The sequence below is a fragment of the Hyperolius riggenbachi genome, chromosome 2 (genome assembly GCF_040937935.1).
Source record: "Hyperolius riggenbachi isolate aHypRig1 chromosome 2, aHypRig1.pri, whole genome shotgun sequence".
NCBI classification, from domain to species: Eukaryota; Metazoa; Chordata; class Amphibia; order Anura; family Hyperoliidae; genus Hyperolius; species Hyperolius riggenbachi.
In genome coordinates, this window is record NC_090647.1 from 130,802,149 (window position 1) to 130,824,700 (window position 22,552).

At 43.5% G+C, this 22,552-nt stretch overlaps 1 protein-coding gene across 3 annotated transcripts in view; it reads right to left on the reverse strand.

Moving 5' to 3' along the window:
* Window positions 1–4,273: 4,273 nt before the first annotated feature.
* LOC137545795 (glycoprotein-N-acetylgalactosamine 3-beta-galactosyltransferase 1-like) overlaps window positions 4,274–22,552 on the reverse strand; it is a 42,449-nt gene continuing 24,170 nt past the window's right edge. For all 3 annotated transcript variants that reach the window (XM_068267418.1, XM_068267416.1, XM_068267417.1), the window contains exons 3-4: window positions 17,399–18,060; window positions 4,274–4,521 (exon numbers count right to left, since the gene is read on the reverse strand). In XM_068267418.1, coding sequence (XP_068123519.1) covers window positions 4,288–4,521; window positions 17,399–18,060 — 896 coding nt within the window. In that variant the 3' untranslated portion in view covers window positions 4,274–4,287. The remainder of the gene's footprint in view (window positions 4,522–17,398; window positions 18,061–22,552) is intronic.

The window sequence follows — 22,552 nt, forward strand, 5'->3', positions numbered from 1 at the left end:
TGGAGGCTGCCATGTTTATTTCCTTTTAAGCAATACCAGTTGCCTGGCAGCCCTGCTGATCCTCTGCCTCTAATACTATTAGCTATAGCCCCTGAACAAGCATGAAGCAGATCAGGTGTTTCAGACTAACGTCAGATCTGACAAGACTAGCTGCATGCTTGTTTCTGGTGTTATTCAGATACTACTGCAGGGAAATAGACCAGCAGGGCTGCCAGGCAACTGGTATTGATTAAAAGGAAATAAATATGGCAGCTTCCGTATACCTCTTACTTCAGTTCCCCTTTAATCCATAATTCCATATTTCCAATACCAGTTGCCTGGCAGCCCTGCTATCTATTTGGCTGCAGTAGTATCTGAATTACACTAGAAACAAGCATGCAGTTAATCTTGTCAGATCTGAATGTCAGAAACACATGGACCGTAGTAGAGTCAAGCAACGGGTAGGCCACAGAGCAGGGAGTCAGGGCCCGTTTTCACTGTGGTGCAATTCCGTTGTGGAAACTGCGAAAACGAATTTGCATGAGGATGCGAATTCTTACACGTTTGTATGCAAATTTTAACACGAAAACGTGTATGTTTTAGTGTTTTTGTGTAAGTATGCGAATTTAACCAGGTCAGTGCTTTACTTAGATGAACACATACGTGAATTTGCATGGAAAATTCACATAGCGAAAACGCATAAGAAATTCCTATTAACCCTCCTGGCAGTCTATTAGAATCCGCCAGGGGGCAGCACAGCAGTTTACATTTTTTTTTTTTAAATCATGTAGCGAGCCTAGGGCCCGCCTGCTTCGAATGCCTCCGGCGATCTTTGATCTGGAAATCCCGTTCAAAGAATGGGATTTCCTGAAGGGCTTCCCCCGTCGCCATGGCGACGGGGCAGGATGACGTCACCGACGTCGTGACGTCTAAGGGAGTGCCGATCCACCCCTCAGCACTGCCTGGCACTGACTGGCAGCGCACGGGGTCTGGGGGGGGGGGGGGGGGCGGTGCGGCAATCGGCGGCTAATCGGCGGGTAGCGGCGGCAATCGGGCAGTACACGCAGCTAGCAAAGTGCTAGCTGCGTGTACCAAAAAAAAAAAATTATGCGAATCGGCCCAGCAGGGCCTGAGAATTCCTCCTGCGCGGCATAGTCTGAGCTCAGCTCGGGCTTACCGACAGGAAGGTTAAATAAATTACAAGCGAATTGCACACTAGCCTTGCGGTGTGCGAATTCTGATGGCTCTGCTGTGCAGATTTTTTCTGCACAGTCCACCGCACAGAATTTTTGGCAAGTGGAAACAGGTCCATTGATTTACATTGGTTATGCGAATCTGCATGCAGAAACTGCATGCAGATTTGCTCTAGTGGAAACGGGCCCTCACAGTAGTCTAGATGTGAGATAATCAGGGCATGCACATGAAGTTTGGTAGTGTCCTCTTTGAGAAAAGGACGGATGTGAGAGATGTTTTTAGGTGGAGGCAACAAGAGGAGCATCGTTTGTCAATGTGTGGGTTGAATGAGAGAGTCAAGTCCAGTATTACACCTAGGTAGCACTCCTGGAGGACAAGGGTGATTGAACCATCAATAGAGATTGTGATGTCGGGCAGGGGTTTTGAATTGAATTCTGCCTTGTCCATGTTGAGTTTTAGAAAATGGTAGGACATGAAAAAGGAGATTGTGTTGAGACAGTAAGGAACATGAGCTGTGAGGGTACGTTTCCACTTGTGCGGCGCGATTTGCTCGCGGAAAACGCGTCAACGAATCCGCATACGGTTGCGGATTCGTTGACGTTTTCATGCGGATTTTCATGTGGAATCGTTTGCGATTTTAACAACGCGATTTTAACCATGTCAATGCCGGCAAGCATTGACATGGGTTTTTAAATGAAATCGCACGCTGAAACACCGGGAAAACCGCAAGACTCAAGTGCTGCGGTTTTCCTATTTAGTTACATGACCGACGATTCGCGTGCGGGTGTGCGGCGTGCGAATTCTGACGGCTCTGCTGTGCAGATTTTTTCTGCAGAGCGAGCCGCACAGAATTCCTGACAAGTGGAAACGGCGCCATCCGCTTGTATTGGTTGAGCGAATCTGCATGCAGGAAACGCGTGCAGATTCGCTCTAGTGGAAACGAGCCCTTAGAGTAGCCAAGTCAGGAGCTGAAAGGTAGATATGGGCATCATGAGTGTACAGGTGATATTGGAAGCCAAAGGAACTGATTAGTTGATCAAGACCATAAGTATAGATAAAGTTGTGGTCCGAGGACTGAACCTTGGGGAACTCCAGCAGTGAGGGGGCGTGTAGAGGAGGTGGTGCCAGAGTGAGTGACGTTGAAGGTCCTATTTGTGAAATAAGAGGAAAGTCACGTGAGAGCAAAGACCCTGTATGTCCATGGATGAGAGGATTTGGAGATAGAGAGGATGGTCCACTGTATCAAAAAGCAGAATAGAGATCTAGGAGGATGAGAATCGAGTCCTTTAGATTTAGCAGTTACCAGGTCACTGGTAAGGGCAGTTTCAGTTGAGTGACTTGGGCAGAATCCAGATTGGAGATGATCTAACAGAGAATTAAAGGTGAGGTGACAGACTGAGTAAACGTGGCACTCAAGTAGTTTGGAAGAAAAGGGGATTAGAGAGATAGGACAGTAGTTGGACAGGGAAGAGAAAGTTTTTTGAGTATAGGCATGATGAAAGCTTTCTAGAGAGTGGAAGGAAAGGTGCCTTTGGAGAGGGAAAGGTTAGAAAGGGAGGTTAAAGTGAACCTCCAGACTAAAAATCGACTCAGCAGCACTGAAAAGGCCTGGTGTTTCTTTAACAGTTTCACAGCATGAGAACTTTGTTTTTCTTACCAAAGCATCATTTTTAGCTGCACAGAAGAAAACTGCCCGGGCATTTTTTCCCTGATGCTGTGCAAAGCATGATGGGATTTCTGATGTTATTGTTCTCGTTCTGCTGTTTTGATGCAATTTTTTTTTTTTTTTTACATTTTGAATTTGACATTTGAAGCCTAGGGTGCGCAGCTGGGAGGGGTTATCAGGACCAGGGAAAGTTGGAACTGTGTCTCCTGCTTCCTGTCACCTCTTTTCAAACAAAAAGATGGCTGCCCCCATGACAAAGATGGCAGCCCCCATGAATCACAAACCTTTGCGTGTTCTTTTAAAACAGGGTGGGTAAGAGATTATATTACTTATCTATTCTAATTAACATAACTAATGTAACTTAATGACAGTATGTTTGTTTAGGCTGAAGTTCCCCTTTAAGGCAGCTCCTGACCGGCTCACAGAGCTCTGCCATCATAGTGACAGCAGAGCGAGGAGCCTGTGGCAATAGGAGAGCAGCCACAAACAGGGTAAGGATTTCAATGACTGCAGCCCGGAAGCTGTTAAATAAATAGATTGCATCAGGAGAGGCACGCAACTATAAGGTATGAGAGTAGAGGCAGTGGGGGGACACTTTGGCTCCAGGTCCACCCACAAATAAGACACTAGTAGGAAAGTCAAACTTTGGGATCGATCAGAATCAGACAATATAAATGAAGCAGGTTATCTCAGCGCAGTGCTGAGCGCTGTAGCTGGGTGCCATCATAACAGCAATGCTATGATGCGCACCCTGCATAGCGGAGGGGGAATAGCTTTTAACGTCGCTTCAGACTTTAGCAGCAGCAGGGAGAGCAGTCATTCAGCTCTCCCCAAGCCGAACTGAGTGGCGCCGCCACAATATGTACCGTAATATGTTCTGGCATATAACACGACTGGGGGTATAGGACGACCCCCCCCCCCAACTTTTCCAGTTAAAATATAGAGTTTGGGATATACTCGCCATATAAGACTACCCCTCTTCCAACACACACTGAATAAAATTTAAAAAACATCATATACTGGTGCGATGTATGAACAGATACTGGTGCTGTACATGGTATACAGTATATAACAGTATATAGGTGATTGACTGGTTGGATTGGTCAACTCTCTAAGTGGATTTGTTCAGCTCTCCCTGTTTATCAGAGCGGTATGGAAGAATAGATTGCACTGTGCCCATAAATCACACCTCTTTCACTCGTCTGGCCCACCCTTGGCCCCAATCTACCTCCTTCTCAACCTCTCAGATCTCACGCATGTGCACCTGCGCCGCTTCACTACAGTCCTCAGCAGCGGGAATTGGTAACAGGGTAGGGCGCATCACCCGGCATCAATTACATCCGGCGTATAAGACGACCCCTGACTTTTCAGATGATTTTCAGGGGTTAAAAAGTAGTCTTATATGCCAGAATATACAGTACATCAATATAAATGTTTTGGTTGAAGTGTTAAACACCAGTTGGAAGTTTCTTTACTATAGATGATCCATTTAAATTCTGTTTCATTGTTATAAGTTGCTTATGGTTTGTGTGTAGTTTGTTAGTCCGTTCTTTGATTTGTGGTCGATAACGGTACTGGTATCCATATGCCCTGAGGTGGTAAGTGAAGTATTCCAGGGTGTGCATGAGGACAGGGTCCACGTAGTGGAATGATATAGCCAGGTCGGAGCAGCACTGGGGACCCTGAAAGAGAGATTTATAGTAGTTAGTGTTTGTAAATAGTTTTTTTATAGTCAGAGGTTGAAGGAATACAGGTATGGATACACAGGCCTCCATTCAACAGGTTTTCATGGCTTTGGAGAGGACATCTCATTGAACGGAACAGGATACCACACAAGTGTTTATCAGCAAACAAGTCTATCGAGCTGGGTGGGGTGCAGGCAAATGTATGTGCATGTCCTCCTAAAAAGATCAATCAGAATTGCAGTTTAATGCAAAAATGCCAATGGTTGGCTGCACGGTCCTCATTTACCACACAAAAAAATGTTATTAATAGGAAACCTGAATCAGGAGGTATAGAGAGGCTGCCATATTTATTTCCTTTTTAAGGGAAAAATAAGGTGAGAGGGATATGGAGACTGCACAAATGAGCAAAGGTACCTGCGGGTCTCAGATATAGTCCAATTCACATTCCAATTACATGGAACCAGTAAAGATTTACTTTGGATGTGCCAACTCTTTTCTCTGTTGAATATTGCATAGACGGCGTCATCCCTCTTATCCAGCTGTTGCACTTCCCTTAATGACAATGGGTTTTGATAGTGTGTGCGAGACAAAAATTTGAGGCCAACATAATCGCAAAAATGTGACATGCAAAAGCGATTGCATTTTGCGATCAATTTTTGGAGTGAAAAAGTCCTCAGGTGTGGTATTTAGACCACACTGACAAAAAAGTGCAGCAGAACGGTCAAGTAACTGGTATTGTTTAAAAATAAATATGGCAGCTTTCATGTATCTCACATCTTGCATACCTTTGAAAAAAATACCAGTGTTTGAATCACACACCTGAAACAAGCATGTGGCGAATCTAGTCAGATTTATGTCAAAAACACCTGTTCTGCTGCATGTTTGTTCAGGGTCTATGGCTAAAAGTACCAGAGGCATAGATCCAGCATGGTCTAGTAGTAAGACCCAGGGTTGCTTTCATGAGCAATCACAAGTGATTACCTGTGATTCAAATGAGGCTTAATTGGCGGGGATACAAGGGGATATTTACCCATAATTCCTGCATTGCAAACAGCTTGCACGCGTCCTATTGGTCGCGTTGCAAGCCTCACACCGGCACACTTCCTCCTTCAAGCTGAAACTATAAGCAACGATAACTCGCTACCTATACTGTGGCAAATGGCTAACCTATACTGGGGCACTACCTGTACCTGGCTACCTATACCGGGGCACCTATACCTGGCTATCCTATACTGGGGCACCACCTGTACCTGGCTACCTATACTGGGGCACCTATGCCTGGATACCTATATCTGGATACCTATATGGAGGGCACCTATACCTGGCTAGGGCAGGGGGACAAGAGCTACACAGAGGTGGACAAGAGCTCACACAGGGGGACAAAAAAACAAAACAAAAAAAAAACGGATTCAGGTTAAGAATGGACAGTCCCTATTTGTTAACCAGGGACTACCTGTATTTTGCTAGTATTTGGCGCCACCCACATGACCACGCCCCCCTTTTCGCCACAGAATGCAACTTGGGGATGACCCATAAAGAGGTACATGTGCTGATAAGGTTGAGAACCACTGCCTTACACGGAAGCTGACTTTGGTTAAAGAGACTCTGAAGCAACTTTTAAAACAGCTTTTTACATTATATTCTACATGGGCATGTTTGCCCTGCTAAAACGCTGAAACGCTGCTCTCCCGCGGCAGAACGAGGGGTCTTTACCCACCAAATCCCCTCCGTAGTGCCAGATGATCGCTTCCTGCTTGAGGATGGGCTAACGCCCTCTCAGCGCATCTATCAGCGCTGATCGCTGCCTCTCCCCGCTTCCTTCACTGAGAGGGGCGGGGGAGAGGCGGAGATCCGCCGCTGATAGACGTGCATGGAGGCAGAGCTACAGCCAAAAGCTCTGCCTCCAGGAGCAGCAAAATCTACGGCCAAGTTGGTCGTGGATTTTGCAGGGGGGGGGGGATTTGGGGGGTAAAGACCTCTCGTTTTGCCGCGGGAGAGCAGTGTTTTAGCAGGGGCAAACATGCCCATGTAGAATATAAGGTAAAAAGCTGTTTTAAAAGTCGCTTCAGAGTCTCTTCAACTTGATATAGTTTATACCATTTTTAAATCCTTATTTAAACTATGGATGTCTTTCAGCTAAAATCATATCTTTTTCTTTTTTTTTAATCACTATGTGACTGTATCTGCACTGATGGGGATTATCTACAATTAAGGTACTAGGTCTCACGAGGCCTCTTGGTATTACTATGTCTCCTGTATATTTGTATCAGCTGATTAAGCTGGATCTTCTTGCTGCAAGCCAATCTTTTTGCAGATTTATGAATAAAAACCGTTTGAATAAAAAACGTTTGTACATACTGCATCACCCCGTACATACTTCTAGGAGTTCTGGCTCATGAGTTAATCTGCAACTCTGGGTGCTTCAAGTCCTACCTCATAGAACCACAATAATTCATACCATGCATTGATGAGAATCAACCAATTGGAACCAGTCTCTATGCATGTTGGATTGTTGAGGCACTGTACAGTTAAAAAGTTGACGCATCATTGCATTCCAGCGGTACTCGAGGTGTGGTTAGCTTTCATGAACAACAAAGAGGATTTGCATATTCAGCAGTGATGCATCGTGGGAGAAATCATATGCTCACGTCAAACTGAATAATCGCAAATACCTTCTGTTTTAAGAAGGCAAACTTCTGTTTTACATACTGCATGAGCTTGATAATGTGTTCAACATTTTTCTTTCCATATTTTGCATTATACAACTGGCATATATGTCTAAAAACCTTCAGTTGTGAAGTGGTTAAACCACAATTGGGTGTGTGACTATTTATTATTAATTTTGATAACAGAGAATCTTCCCGTTCACACACCAGTCTTACCCTGGGGAAAGAATAGGTCATGAGCTTCAAAAGTCCAACTTGGACATTAGTCATTCTCTGGGAAAAAAACATTTTCATCTAAAGTTATTCAGAAAGGATCTAGTTTCTTGCCTTACACTGCCCACTATATCAGGATCAGATGGTAATCATCCAATATTAATGGACACCTGCTGTTCTGTAACAGTAAACACACTACTGAGCAGGAAGAGAACAGCAGAGGTATAAGCTTAGTCTGGTTCTACCAGTTTGTGCCTTTCAGACCTAGTGAAGCTATACTGTCTGGTTAACCTATGTAAACTGAATGTGTCATACTCAAATGTCATTCTTCATTTGGGAATATTGCTATACAAGACACCAGACTGTTATGCCTCCCCTCCTTCATGCTTCTGCAAACGGGATGAGTTAAAAGTGGTTGACATAACTAATAAAGGGTTGGAGCACTAGCAACTGTGTGACTGCAGAATGTCTTCTACTTCTCTGCAAATGTCCTTGCAGTATTCCTCTCACATGAGTGGCTCTAAAGCAGGGGTGTCAAACTCAAATACAAGTGGGCTGAAATTGTACAATGACAGTCACGGGCCAACCTCAATGTCTAGTTGCCCCCTCCCTCCCTTATAAAAAAGTTCCCAGGTATCTAGCGGTCCTCCATCCTCTATACAGTTCCCTGGTGTCTAGAAACCCCCACCCTCCCCTATACAGTTCTAGAGTTTAGTGCTTTCCCCTACCTCCCCCAATATGGCTACCCTGGTGTTCTAGGGCTACACCTCCAATATAGCTCCTGGTGGTCTAGAGTGGACCAAACATAATGAAAAGTGGGGAAACCACTTGAGGGCCAAATTTAACGGCCCTGAGGGCCAGATTTGGCCCCTGGGCCGAAGTTTGACATATATGCTCTTAAGGAAGAAGCAGAGCGCATTAGAGGATAGGAAGAGAAGCTGTTTTATATTCAGAGGATTCCATTAGGCTAGGTGCATACTACATATATAGAAAATAAAATGGACAGTTTCCTCAATAAAGACAAGCAGATAAAACGTACATATCGACAGATTCTGTGACATCTAAAGTATCCATTCAGATATATCCACCATTTTCAATGTACACATTGCCCCAGGCGAGGTAGGGGAACACAAAATCCTGTCTTGCACGGAACACTGACATAACATAAATAGCAAAATCCACTCGTTCACCTGTCTCACCAAATCTGGCCTCCCTTGCTGTCCCACTGTCTAAATCAGAGGTCCCCAAACTTTTTCCGTAAAGGGCCCGGTCAACATACTTCAGACTGCTGGGGGGCCTACATAAAATTATGCTGAAAAACATTAAACTGAATCTAGGTATTGATTCCCCCCCCCCCCCCCCCCAATCATGCCCGAGTACCTCCAGCAGCAGCCATTTAGTCATGCGGTGCCCGAAGAACGTCTTTGTGCACCAGACAGTGAAGCATACAAAGGTGACAACCTGCTGTCCAGTTGTGACAGCAGTGTCGCCTGATGTAAAATTGGATGATGTGGAAGCCAGCAAATTACTAATCACTGCCTTCTACAGCATGTGGATGGGGGAAGGGGGGTGCCAGCACTGCTATTCTATATGCGGGCCGCCGATATTTAGAGTTGATGTGTGCCACATCTATAAGTTATACATTTTGTGTTTGGGGGCCAGTGAAAAAGCCTCGGGGGGGCATAGTTTGAGAACCACTGGTCTAAATGTACAATGGACATCAATAGATACCAAAACGTACCATATATGGACAGACACAGGGAGTTGTACACTGGATGCAATGTGACCCTTCACCTTGCAAAGTGTGGACCAGCCAAACTGAACCACTACTTTTTACTTGAAATGAAGGGCCCTTTTCCACTAAGAAACACGCTGCAATGATTTGTGGGAAAATTTCATAGTGCCATGATTGCTATGCGGCTGTCATGCGCGCCTATACTTTGTATGAGAGCAAATGCAGGAATAAAGCAGCAGGCCACCATTTGCAATTCTGTAATTTAAAAACAAAAACAAAACATGTTTTACTAGTGGATAAGCAGCACCACGATTTACATGTTAATCATGGTGCCCTTGCGATCTGCAGAACATGAGTGATCCAACAGGAAAGGTGCTCTAATACAAAGAAGAAATATTTGGTATATCATCAGGGGCGTAACTAAAAATCAATGGGCCCCCCTGCAAAGCACTGTTCCCATTCATTGATCTAAGTCCCCGGTAGAAAAACCAACGGCTTATTTTCAGAGGCCACGGTCTTTGTTGAAAAAACAAAAAACAAACACTACCTCCTTGTAGATCCTGTAACGAGCTGCTCGCTCGCAGGATAGAAAAAAAAAAAATCACTGTGGCTATCTTTTGGCCATCATCCGTGGCCAAATAGTAAAACTACATGCACATACATTACAAAAAGACGCAATAAATTGCATTTAAAATTAACTGTTTACCTCCCACACCCAAAAAAGACCCAAATAAAAATTGAACTTTTTTTTAATATGCATGTGAAGAGGGTATGCAACTAATATTTTTTAAATTATAAGCTTGTAAATAGTGATGGATGCAAAACTAAAAAAATTGCACCTTTATTTCCAAATAAAATATTGGCGCCATACATTGTGACAGGGACATAATTTAAATGTGTAATAACCAGGACAAATGGGCAAATAAAATACGTAGGTTTTATTTATGGTAGCATGTATTAACTATAATGGCCGAAAACTGAGAAATAATGATTTTTTTCAATTTTTTTCTTAATATTCTGTTAAAATGCATTTAGAAAAAAATAATTCTTAGCAAAATGTACCACCCAAAGTAAGCCTAATTGGAGGCGGAACAAACAAGATATAGATCAATTCATTGTGATAATTAGCGATAAAGTTATTGGCGAATCAATGGGAGGTGAAAATTGCTCTGTCGCATAAGGTGAAAAATGACTGAAGGCTGAGGTGGTTAAGCATTGTAACCCGTTCATATAAAATTAAATGCGGCTTCCTTAAAAATTCTTTAAATGCCAGATGCCTGTATAGGGCGGGCTGCGCAGTAAACAGAAATAAGTAATGCTCCACTTGTAAACACTGCTCTTAGTCAAGAGGGATGTAGAAAACATTACACCCTGCAAATGCTATAATTGAAGGTATAAGGTCACATGTTATATAGGTTAGTATGCTGCCGAATTTTCATTCAATACTAAGAGGCTCACACAAAACAAGTTTTTTCTCTTTCCGTCTAGATTTGGCAAAGCTCCACTTACTGCACATACCTATCCAAAAATAATAGGAGATAAACTGCATTCTTCCTAAATAGATGTTGGGTTTGCAAAGTATTAGTAAAAGAATAAAAGTGTTTTTTTTCCCTGCAAAGTTCTTTTTGGTTTAGGTAAGCAATGGTACGCACAATACAGTATAATAATACGGTAGGTCAACATGCTGGGTACACATAATCGAATTTCCCGATCAACCAACAACGGTATCGATCAGGAGCAGTTTTGGATACAGATAATAATGAGGACAGCCGACATTGGTATCACCTTAGTACAATCTGACAAATAAGGAAAACTCATAGTAGCTGAACTGAATTCCCATTCATTCACCTTGCTAATGTTGTACAACCTGATACTGGCTAACTAGGCATTAAAACTATTTGGCAGACTAGTTCACCTTGGATCACTCTTCTACTGCTCTATGTGTGGGCAACTTCACCTTTCTAAAATTAATCCATGCCATGCACTGATGAGGATCAACCAATCCGAAACAGTCTGTATGCATGTTGGATAATTATGACTCTGTACAAATTAAGCTGACACATTGCATTCCAGCGGATCTGGAGGTGTGTTCAGCTTCTAAGGGCAACAATGGTTAATTTGCATACATTCAGCAGTGATGCACTGGGAGACATCTCGGAGCCCACTCCAACCTGAATTATCACATTTTTTTTCTGTTTTAAGAAAGCAAACTTGTTTTCCTAAAGAAACACTGAAAATGGATTATTTCAAACATCACAGAACTATTAGAGATCCGCCTCTTGCATCTAGTAAAACAAAAGTTTGCTTTCTTAAAACAAAGTATTTGCAATAATTCAGGTTGGAGTGAGCACCGAAATGCCTCCCAGTGCATCACTGCTGAAATATGCAAATTAACCATTGTTGCCCTTAGAAGCTAAACACACCTACAGATCCGCTGGAATGCAATGATGTGTCAGCTTGTTAATTGTACAATTGTATCTAGTAAATTACCGTAATCAAAAAGGCTCCAATGCATTGACCTTTGGAAATGGTAATCCGCAAGCTACAGTGTATTCCATTTACTCTATAAACACTTTGTTGGCACTTTATAAATACAAATAATAATAACATTTTTACCTTATACGTTACGCAAAAAAAAAAAGGAGGCGTGTTTAGCCATTAGGGACAACAAAGGGATGGTTTACAAACTCAGTGTATACAACACCTATGTATGACACAGAATCAGTGCACTCTCCGCTTAGTAATGAGCAGTGAACTGACCAAAAAAAAAAAAAAAAGACTCTGTCCTCCGCTCTAGTGGGAACAGAGCCTAAGTTTAGGTCCTCTTTAAAGAGAACCTGAAATAAAAGTCAAAATAACCATACCCAGGTCTGCTTACATCCCGTGTAGTCTACTACTCAATCTCTTTCTCCTCTCCTGCGTCCCTTTTGTCCACTGCGATCAATGGATTTCTCTGTCCTCCATTTTGAAAATGGCCATTACTCCATAACAGCTTCCTGGTCAGCACATGGTTAAACTGTAATATCACCCACTTGAGCCATAGGGAAACATGGACATTACCTTGCAGATTCAGTTGTAACTGACAGCTGCTGATATATAACTGTCAGCAAATGGTATATTTCAGTTCTGACAAAATATTGTCAGAACTGGAAGGGATCGCTGTAAGAAGAAAATGGTGAGCTTCTGAGAGGAGCTGACGATGAGGTTAGTATGTAATATTCATTTGCAGCTACGTCGTGTTTATTTTAAATAATTTTCCTCACTTCAGGTTCCCTTTAAGGCCTTTGAAACTAACCAGTGGACTCCTCTGTGGGCCTGTGAGTGAAGGTTGGCTTAGGCCATAAACATTTTGTAAGATGAATAAGGCTTTTTAAACATTTCCTAGAGAAAATGTCCTGAGGAAGTACCCCTCCCCTTTTGTTTTGGCTAGAGTGTTTTACTCACATTCACAACAATTCAAAGGGCTTTTCAGCTGCCGGATCACACCTCCTACAAATACAGTAGAATACCTTTATCGTAAACTTTAAGGGACCAAGAAAAGTAGTTTAACTACTTGCTGCACCTTGTGCAGTATATCTACACCCTGGAAAACTTCATCTCAAGTCCCAGGGACGTAAATATTTGTATATTGCCACCGCCACTCGCTCCCACGTTCTCTTTGATCGTTAGAGGGAGATAAATGACTAAGTCCCTGTGTCAATGATTGCAGGCATCAATGAGATGCCTGCTGTCATTTTAATAGCGATAGTAACACTTCCACGCATTACTTCCTGTTAGCGAACTAATAGAACACACGGGAAATAAATGTGCGAGAACATCCAGTGGGCAAATAGTCAGTTTACATCTCTTTTTTTTTTATTATTATTATTATATAAAAGACCTACACATTTAAAATTAACCCCTTACATCCCACACTCTCCCATATTTACCCAAATATTTTTTTATTTTTTTTTTTAAACAAAATAGTTGCCTAAGGGACTGAACTTTTTTAATATACATGTCCAGAGGGTATATCAAAGTTCCTTTTTAAATTATGGGCTTGTAATTAGCAATGGATGCAAAACTGCAAAAATGCATCTTTATTTCCAAATAAAGTATTGGCGCCATACATTTCACTAGGGAAAGAGTTTAAAAGTTGCAATACCGGGAGAAATGGGCAATTAAAACGTATGGGTTTTATCCACGTTAAAAGATTTTATTTTAAAACTAATATTTGAAAACTGAGAAATAAGGATTTTTTTCCCTTTTTTTCTTATTCCCATTAAAATACATTTAGAATAAAATTCTTAGCATAATGTACCGCCCAAATAAAGCCTAATTGGTGGTGAAAAAAGATATAGATCATTTTGTTGTGATTAGTAGTGATTAAAGAGGCACTATGGTGAAAAATGGTAAAATTTTAAATATGTGCAAACATATACAAATAAGAATTACATTTTTTGCCAGAGTAAAATGAGCCATAAATTACTCTTCTCCTATGTTGCTGTCACTTACAGTTGGTAGTAGAAATTTGACAGAAGCGACAGGTTTTGGACTAGTCCATCTCTTCATGGGGGATTCTAAAGGGATTTATTTATTTTCAAAAGCACTTAGTGAATGACAGTTGCTCTGTTGAACTGCCAAACACTGTAGGGAGCAGGGAGGCTGCCCAGCATCATTATTCAAATCCTTTTTAGGGAATATCTTTATAAAGAATAAAAGCCTTGCTGAGAATCCCCTATGAAGAGATGGACTAGTCCAAAACCTGTTGCTTCTGTCTACTACCTACTGTAAGTGACAGCAACATAGGAGAAAAGTAATTATGGTTCATGTTACTCTGGAAAAAAAACATTCTTCTTGTTTGTCTATGTTTGCACGTATTTTAAAATTTTACAATTTTGCGCCATAGTGCCCCTTTAAGTTATTGGCGAATGAAATGGAGGAGCATTGAAAGGTGATAATTGTTCTGGTTCTGGAGGAGAAGTGGTTAGTATACCAGAGGCTTACTACATCAGAATTGGTCTAACATTACATTGTATATTATTTATACAGATGCATTTGCTGGGAACTGTGGACTGAGTAAACTACATTCCACAGCTTACTATATCAGAGTTTACTATAACGAAATTCTACTATATTTATTTATATTATCGCTTGCAAGGACATTTTATTGAAGTACTGTTGGGTAAAAACAGGTTAAAAAAGAGCCCCATCTCTTATATTTACAGCATGCCTCACAAGCCCACTTTCCCCAGACTTGCATTATATCCAACTCCCCAATTGCAATACTAACAAAGTGCGTAGAGAAAAACAAAAACAATAAAAACATGTGGATTCTGATCACCTGGATTCTTTGTCCAACTTTTGGTGTCACCATCAGTCAACAATAAAGTGATATTATGTTTGTATGTGTAAAAAAAAAAAAAAATATAGTATTATAAGATAGATAGATATACCGTAGATAGATGTGATAGATGTGAAAAACTATTTGCACCCTTCCTGATTTCTTATTCTTTTGCATGTTTGTTACACTTAAATGTTTCTGCTCATCAAAAACCGTTAACTATTAGTCAAAGATAACATAATTGAACACAAAATGCAGTTTTAAATGATGGTTTGTATTATTAAGTGAGAAAAAAAAACCTTAAAACCTACATGGCCCTGTGTGTAAAAGAAATTGCAACCTGAACCTAATAACTGGTTGGGCTACCCTTAGCAGCAGTAACTGCAATCAAGTGTTTGCGATAACTTGCAACGAGTCTTTTACAGCGCTCTGGAGGAATTTTGGCCCACTCATCTTTGCAGAATTGTTGTAATTCAGCTTTATTTGAGGGTTTTCTAACATGAACCGCCTTTTTAAGGTCATGCCACAACATCTCAATAGGATTCAGGTCAGGACGTTGACTAGGCCACTCCAAAGTCTTCATTTTTTTTTTTCTTCAGCCATTCAGAGGTGGATTTGCTGGTGTGTTTTGGGTCACTGTCCTGCTGCAGCACCCAAGATCGCTTCAGCTTGAGTTGACAAACAGATGGCTGGACATTCTCCTTCAGGATTTTTTGGTAGACAGTAGAATTCATGGTTCCAACTATCACAGCAAGCCTTCCAGGTCCTGAAGCAGCAAAACAACCCCAGACCATCACACTACCACCACCATATTTTACTGTTGGTATGATTTGCTGAAATGCTGTGTTACTTCTACGCCAGATGTAACGGGACACGCACCTTCCAAAAAGTTCAACTTTTGTCTCGTCGGTCCACAAGGTATTTTCCCAAAAGTCTTGGCAATCAGAGATTTTTTTTTTTTTGCACAATTGAGACGAGCCTTAATGTTCTTTTTGCTTAAAAGTGGTTTGTGCCTTGGATATCTTCCATGCAGGTTGTTTTTGCCCAGTCTCTTTCTTATGGTGGAGTCGTGAACACTGACCCTTATTGAGGCAAGTGAGGCCTGCAGTTCTCTAGATGTTGTCCTGGGGTCTTTTGTGGCCTCTCGGATGAGTTTTCTCTGCGCTCTTGGGGTCATTTTGGTCGGCCGGCCACTCCCGGGAAGGTTCATCACTGTTGCATGTTTTTGCCATTTGTGGATAATGGCTCTCACTGTGGTTCACTGGAGTCCCAAAGCTTTAGAAAGGGCTTTATAACCTTTACCAGACTGATAGATCTCAATTACTTTTGTTCCCATTTGTTCCTGAATTTTTTGGGATCTTGGCATGATGTCTAGCTTTTGAGGTGCTTTTGGTCTACTTCTCTGTGTCAGATAGCTCCTATTTAAGTGATTTCTTGATTGAAACAGGTGTGGCAGTTATCAGGCCTGGGGGTGACTACAGAAATTGAACTCAGGTGTGATAAACCACAGTTAAGTTATTTTTTAACAAGGGGGGCAATCACTTTTTCACACAGGGCCATGTAGATTTGGAGTTTTTTTTCTCACTAAATAATAAAAACCATCATTTAAAACTGCATTTTGTGTTCAATTATGTTATCTTTGACTAATAGTTAACGGTTTTTGATGAGCAGAAACATTTAAGTGTGACAAACATGCAAAAGAATAAGAAATCAGGAAGGGGGCAAATAGTTTCACACACACACACACACACACACACACACACACACACACACACACACACACACACACACACACACACACACACGGAATAAAAAGGAGAGTATCCAGGATACATGATAAAACACAAGACAGGTGTCTTGCTGAAGCGGAAAGCCTATACACGAACCATAACCTTTATCAAAAACTCAGCTGTTGACAATGAAAAATTTTCAGTTTAGCTGAAATACATGGTTTTGTATACATAACATTAACTTAAAGCAGTTCATTGCGGCACTGAGCACCGAAGCTGGGCACTGTCATAGCAGCAATGTTATACTGCGCGCAAGGGTACCTCAGGGCATCCAGTGGTTGCCAGACCCCGAATTACATCTCCCTGCCGAGTTGAGACATCTCAGAGGGCAACAGTATTTAACGCTGCCGGGTAGTTTACCGGCAGCAGGGAGAACTGCCCGGCGCCCAGATGACATGTACTCAACTTAAATGGCCACACAAAATGAGATATCAATGTGGTACTGAATTCAAAGTACCTTTGTACCAACGTAACACTTCCAGACAGCTTATTATAGGCTATACATTACTACCCAAAATTGATAACATGCATAGTAGCCAATCATAGCAGCTGCCTTGTTCTAAATGCACCTCAGAACATTTGCAGATGGCACGATTCTCTGCGAAATATCACTCATCTCACGTGGCCTTACAGCAACTGCGGTCCGTGGGTAATTCAACCTATTATCCATCTAACACCAAAGGAACAGTTTAGGGAGAAGTGATCAGACTCCAGTTTCAAAGCACTCCAACGATTTTGTATTTTGTGATTATCATACTTGTTTGTCCAGTGAAAGGCTCAAGTCATTACAGCCCCACAAACTGCTGGCTGACACCTTAGGCTGTATCCACACTTGTCTATCGGCTTTCTGGATGAGTTGTCAAGGCAAGGACCACCTTATTTCTTTGCAATCACAAAAGAAGAACTGAGTATTTCCACTGATAGTGAAATCCCCCTCCTGCACAGAAACATCTATGATAACTATTGACGGGCAAAATCAGTGATGCTTCAGTAACCAGAATGATATCATGCCACTCAACAACTCAGAGTATAAATTATACCTTCACTCATGACTTTTGAAATGGAAAAAAACTTGCATGCAAGGTCGAGACTATTAACCCCCCCCCCCCCCCCCCCAAAAGCTCTTAAATGAAAACGGAAGGCTTACCTCAGTAACAGGATAGAAACAATATTTTCGATAAAGGTCATCTTTATCAAAATGGCTAGTTAAGTGATACTCCGGAGTAAACGGGTGGAAGGTTTCTCTTCCGTCTGTGTCTCGAGTGTCAACAACTGAAACTCCCATGGTCTCCAAGCACTGTCCAAGCTCCAAATCCTCTACAGGGGACCTATGAGTGCAGTTTCCTTTGCTGAAGCCTTCCACAAAACGTTTTAGGGCCTCCTTACTCAGTATATAACCAGCTCCACCACTCATGTAGCCTTGTTTGACAAAAAGTTTGAAGAGCTTGCCAAAATAGATTGGCTGGTCAGAGGTATAATTGGAAAGCATTAGACGGAGGTTCTCCATAACTATATAAGTATCATCGTCCGCTTTTAAAAACCAGTCTGCTTGATCAAAGTAGTTTTCATGTATATAATGGAATGCTCGAATGGTCTTCCAGTAGAGTTTGTCTCTTCCTTCCTCGGTACCCAGACCAATCGTTGGAAAGCTATTACTGGTGTCAGAGCTCATGAACAAAGTGATATTACAGTGACGAGTCCAGGAGTACTTAACATGGATAGCTTTTTTCTTCAAGTTGCTTGGTGACGTCATGATCCAACAAAGGACTCGAACATTGTGGGCTAGTTGCTCACTTTTACTGCTGTCATCTGAAAGATTCAAAAATAGAAATCATACGAGCTATGTAGAAAAACAAGAGGTTTTCAAAAAAGATTGTTTTTTGTGGGAATTAAATTACAAGGAGAAATACTTCATACTGAATGTTGTACTTTAATTGCAGTGGCAATTTCTTAGCTTTGAGTGTATGACATTTCTCTCTGCTGGATCCAAAAACATACTTATTTACCTAAAAATTGTTCCTAAAACACACTACCAATATGGGAGGTCATATAAACATCAGTCATAAATAACAGCTGGCTAAACACTTAGAGTTATGTAGGCTGCCATCTTGACCTCCTTTTAAAGTGGAATTGAACTCCCTTAATTAAATGTAAGTACCTACTCTTGGGTACATAAAACATGTGAAAGCATTCACTGTGTGTAAAAATATTTACTTTCAAGGCAGAGAGTACAAGTTCATACCTCTCTGATTATCTTTGCTAACCTGCAAATGTAATCAAACAACTAGAAGCTCTCTGACTGGTCTCTTCACTCTGCTTCCCATCTCCTTACCCTCCTGAAATGACGCTGTTGCCAGGGCAATGTGTCTATTCACCAGAAGAAGGAGTGGGAGCAGAGTAAAGAGATCAGGTGGAGAGCTTAGTAGGCAGTAAAATGTGACAAAAAGTGGGCAGTTAAAATGTGACAGAACCGACAGGTTTTGGGCCATGGTTTTCTTTATTTTCAACAACATTTTCTGAACAGAAGTTTAACTTCCAAAATAGTAAGATACCAGCCAGCCTCCCTACTCACTTACACACTATTTTGTCAGACTTTGCAACTGCTGTTCAGGAAATGCTGTTGAAAACAAAGGAAACCCTGAGAATCCCCCATGAAGTGATGGACTGGTCCAAAACCTGTCAGATTTTGACTGCCTACTTTTTTTTCCGCAATAGTGGTCCTTTAAACAACAACTGAAGTGAGAGGGATATGGAGGCTGCCATATTTATTTCCTTTTAAACAATAGCAATTGCCTGGCAGTCCTGCTGATCCCCTGCCTCTAATACTTTTGGCCACACACCCTGTACAAGAATGCTGTAGATCAGGCGTTTGACATTATTGTCAGATCTGACAAGATTAGCTGCATGCTTGTTCGTGGTGTTATTATGACACTACCGCAGCCAAATAGATCAGCACGACTGCCAGGCAACATGTATTGTTTAAAAGAAAAATAAATATGGCAGCCTCCATATCCCTCTTAGGCCCGGTTCACATTAGCGGCTGTTATCCGGAATCGCCGTGCCGGAGCCGGACAGCATGCGGACCGGACGAAACGGACGCACGGCATAGCAATGAAAGTCTATGCGACCGTTCACATGCGTCCGTTTCGTCCGGACCGGAGCCGGACCGGATCCGGACTCCGGCGTCCGTTCCAACATGCGCTATTTTTTGGTCCGGCTGGTCCGGCTGACGTATCCGGATCGGAGCCGGAATGTTGCATCCGGCCAATGGAAACCAATGAGAACCGGAGAGCGCACAACACACTGGCTATAAAAACCGGATGTTGTACCACACTTCCTATGCTGACTCTATGGTATGGTGGCCATTTTGGATGGGGACCACATGGCACCAGCGTTCACAGAGTGGAGCAGCAGTGACTTCATGCTGGAGCTCTTTGGCAGCAATATGGAGCAGGATCTGTCTGATAGCGAGGGGGTGAGGCCCTACACATCAGAAGACCTCATCCTACAGGTGCAGCAGGTACCAGCCCTGTGGGACAAGGGGGATGCGGACCACAGCAACATCAAAAAATGCAGAGGCCTGTGGAAAAAAATTGCCAAGCTGTATGTGGAGGACTTTGAGAACTTGAGCAAGAGACAGCAAGGCACAGAGGGTATGTTGACTAGAAGTTTTTGGGGGGGGGCTTGTGGTTTAAGCTTGTGATGTATTCAACTTTTGCTATGGATTTGTGTCACCCACGTGTTGCCCACCCACCCGTGGCCCACCCACCTGTTCCCCACCCACCTGTACCCCACCTGTGATGTATCCCACCCACCTGTACCCCACCTGTGCTGTATCCCACCCACCTGTGATGTATCCCACCCACCTGTACCCCACCTGTGCTGTATCCCACCCACCTGTGATGTATCCCACCCACCTGTACCCCACCTGTGATGTATCCCACCTGTGATGTATCCCACCCACCAGTACCCCACCTGTGATGTATCCCACCCACCTCTACCCCACCTGTGATGTATCCCACCCACCTGTACCCCACCTGTGATGTATCCCACCTGTGATGTATCCCACCCACCAGTACCCCACCTGTGATGTATCCCACCCACCTCTACCCCACCTGTGATGTATCCCACCCACCTGTACCCCACCTGTGATGTATCCCACCCACCTGTACCCCACCTGTGCTGTATCCCACCCACCTGTGATGTATCACACCCACCTGTACCCCACCTGTGATGTATCCCACCTGTGATGTATCCCACCTGTGGTGTATCCCACCTGTGCTGTATCCCACCCACCTGTGATGTATCACACCCACCTGTACCCCACCTGTGATGTACCCCACCTGTGATGTATCCCACCTGTGATGTATCCCACCCACCAGTACCCCACCTGTGATGTATCCCACCCACCTCTACCCCACCTGTGATGTATCCCACCCACCTGTACCCCACCTGTGATGTATCCCACCTGTGATGTATCCCACCCACCAGTACCCCACCTGTGATGTATCCCACCCACCTGTACCCCACCTGTGCTGTATCCCACCCACCTGTGATGTATCACACCCACCTGTGATGTATCCCACCTGTGATGTATCCCACCTGTGGTGTATCCCACCTGTGGTGTATCCCACCTGTGATGTATCCCACCCACCTGTGATGTATCCCACCCACCTGTACCCCACCTGTGATGTATCCCACCCACCTGTACCCCACCTGTGATGTATCCCACCCACCTGTACCCCACCTGTGATGTATCCCACCCACCTCTACCCCACCTGTGATGTATCCCACCCACCTCTACCCCACCTGTGATGTATCCCACCCACCTCTACCCCACCTGTGATGTATCCCACCTGTGATGTATCCCACCCACCTGTACCCCACCTGTGATGTATCCCACCCACCTGTACCCCACCTGTGATGTATCCCACCCACCTCTACCCCACCTGTGATGTATCCCACCCACCTCTACCCCACCTGTGATGTATCCCACCCACCTCTACCCCACCTGTGATGTATCCCACCTGTGATGTATCCCACCCACCTGTACCCCACCTGTGCTGTATCCCACCCACCTGTGCTGTATCCCACCCACCTGTGATGTATCCCACCCACCTGCGATGTACCCCACCTGTGCACATAAAACATACACAATGACCAATTATTATACATCAATTTATTGTAAAAAATTAATACATTTAATATCACTCAAACTTGAAACTCCAAAATAAACACATTTCAACAAAACATATTAAAAACCAAACATTCACCCTCGTCCAGGTGGTGTGGTAAAATAAAGTCTCAGTTGGTCCCTGTTCCGCAGTGACACTACCCTTGGCCTGGTTGCATACCTCCGCAGGGGCATTAGTGGAAGCACATTCGGGGGTTCCGGAGTCTCTCTTTCCTCCTGCCGCACAAAGTTGTGGAGGATGCATGCTGCCTTCACCACGACAACTGCGTTGCCCGGTTTCAGCAGCATGGGCGTGTGGAACACCCTCCACTTTGACACCAGGATCCCAAATGTGCACTCCACCATTCTCCTTGCACGGCTCAACCGAGCATTGAAGTGTAGCTGGCTGGCATCAAGTCCCCTGTCTGGGTACGGACGCATTACATGGTCGGACAGGGCGAAGGCCTCGTCCCCCACAAACACATAGGGGTAGGCCGGTGCCCTTGTCCCAGGCCAGGGTCTGTCACGGGGGAGACGCAGTCTGCCTTCCTCCATCAGCCGGCAAAGGGTCGTACGCTGGAAAATTCCAGAGTCATTGGAACTACCGTACGACCCCACATCCACGTACACAAACTTGTAGTCCGCATCTGCCACTGCCATTAGAACAATGCTGAAGTATTTTTTATAGTTGAAATAATGGCTGCCACTCCCCACGGGTTTCTGAATCCGGATGTGTTTCCCATCCAGTGCGCCAACACAATTAGGAAACTTGCACTCGGTCCAGAAGCCCTGGGCGATCTCCTCCCATTTCGTGGTGTCCGGCACAGGCATGTATCTGGCCCTCAGTCGCGTCCAAAGGATCCTCGAAGTCCTCACGACGATGCCTGCCACCGTGCTCTTCCCAATACGAAATGTGACATGTAGCGATGTATATGTTTGTCCAGTTGCGATGTACCTACAAGAGAAATAAATCGAAATCAATTTTTCATGTCGTTACAGGAGAAAGGTACAAGACAAGGTGGCGCAATATACGGGATGCATATGTGAAATGGCTACGGAAGAAAAAACTTGCCGAACGAAGTGGCAGTGGCGGGGGAAGGCGACAAAAAGACTACCAATTTGCCAAGC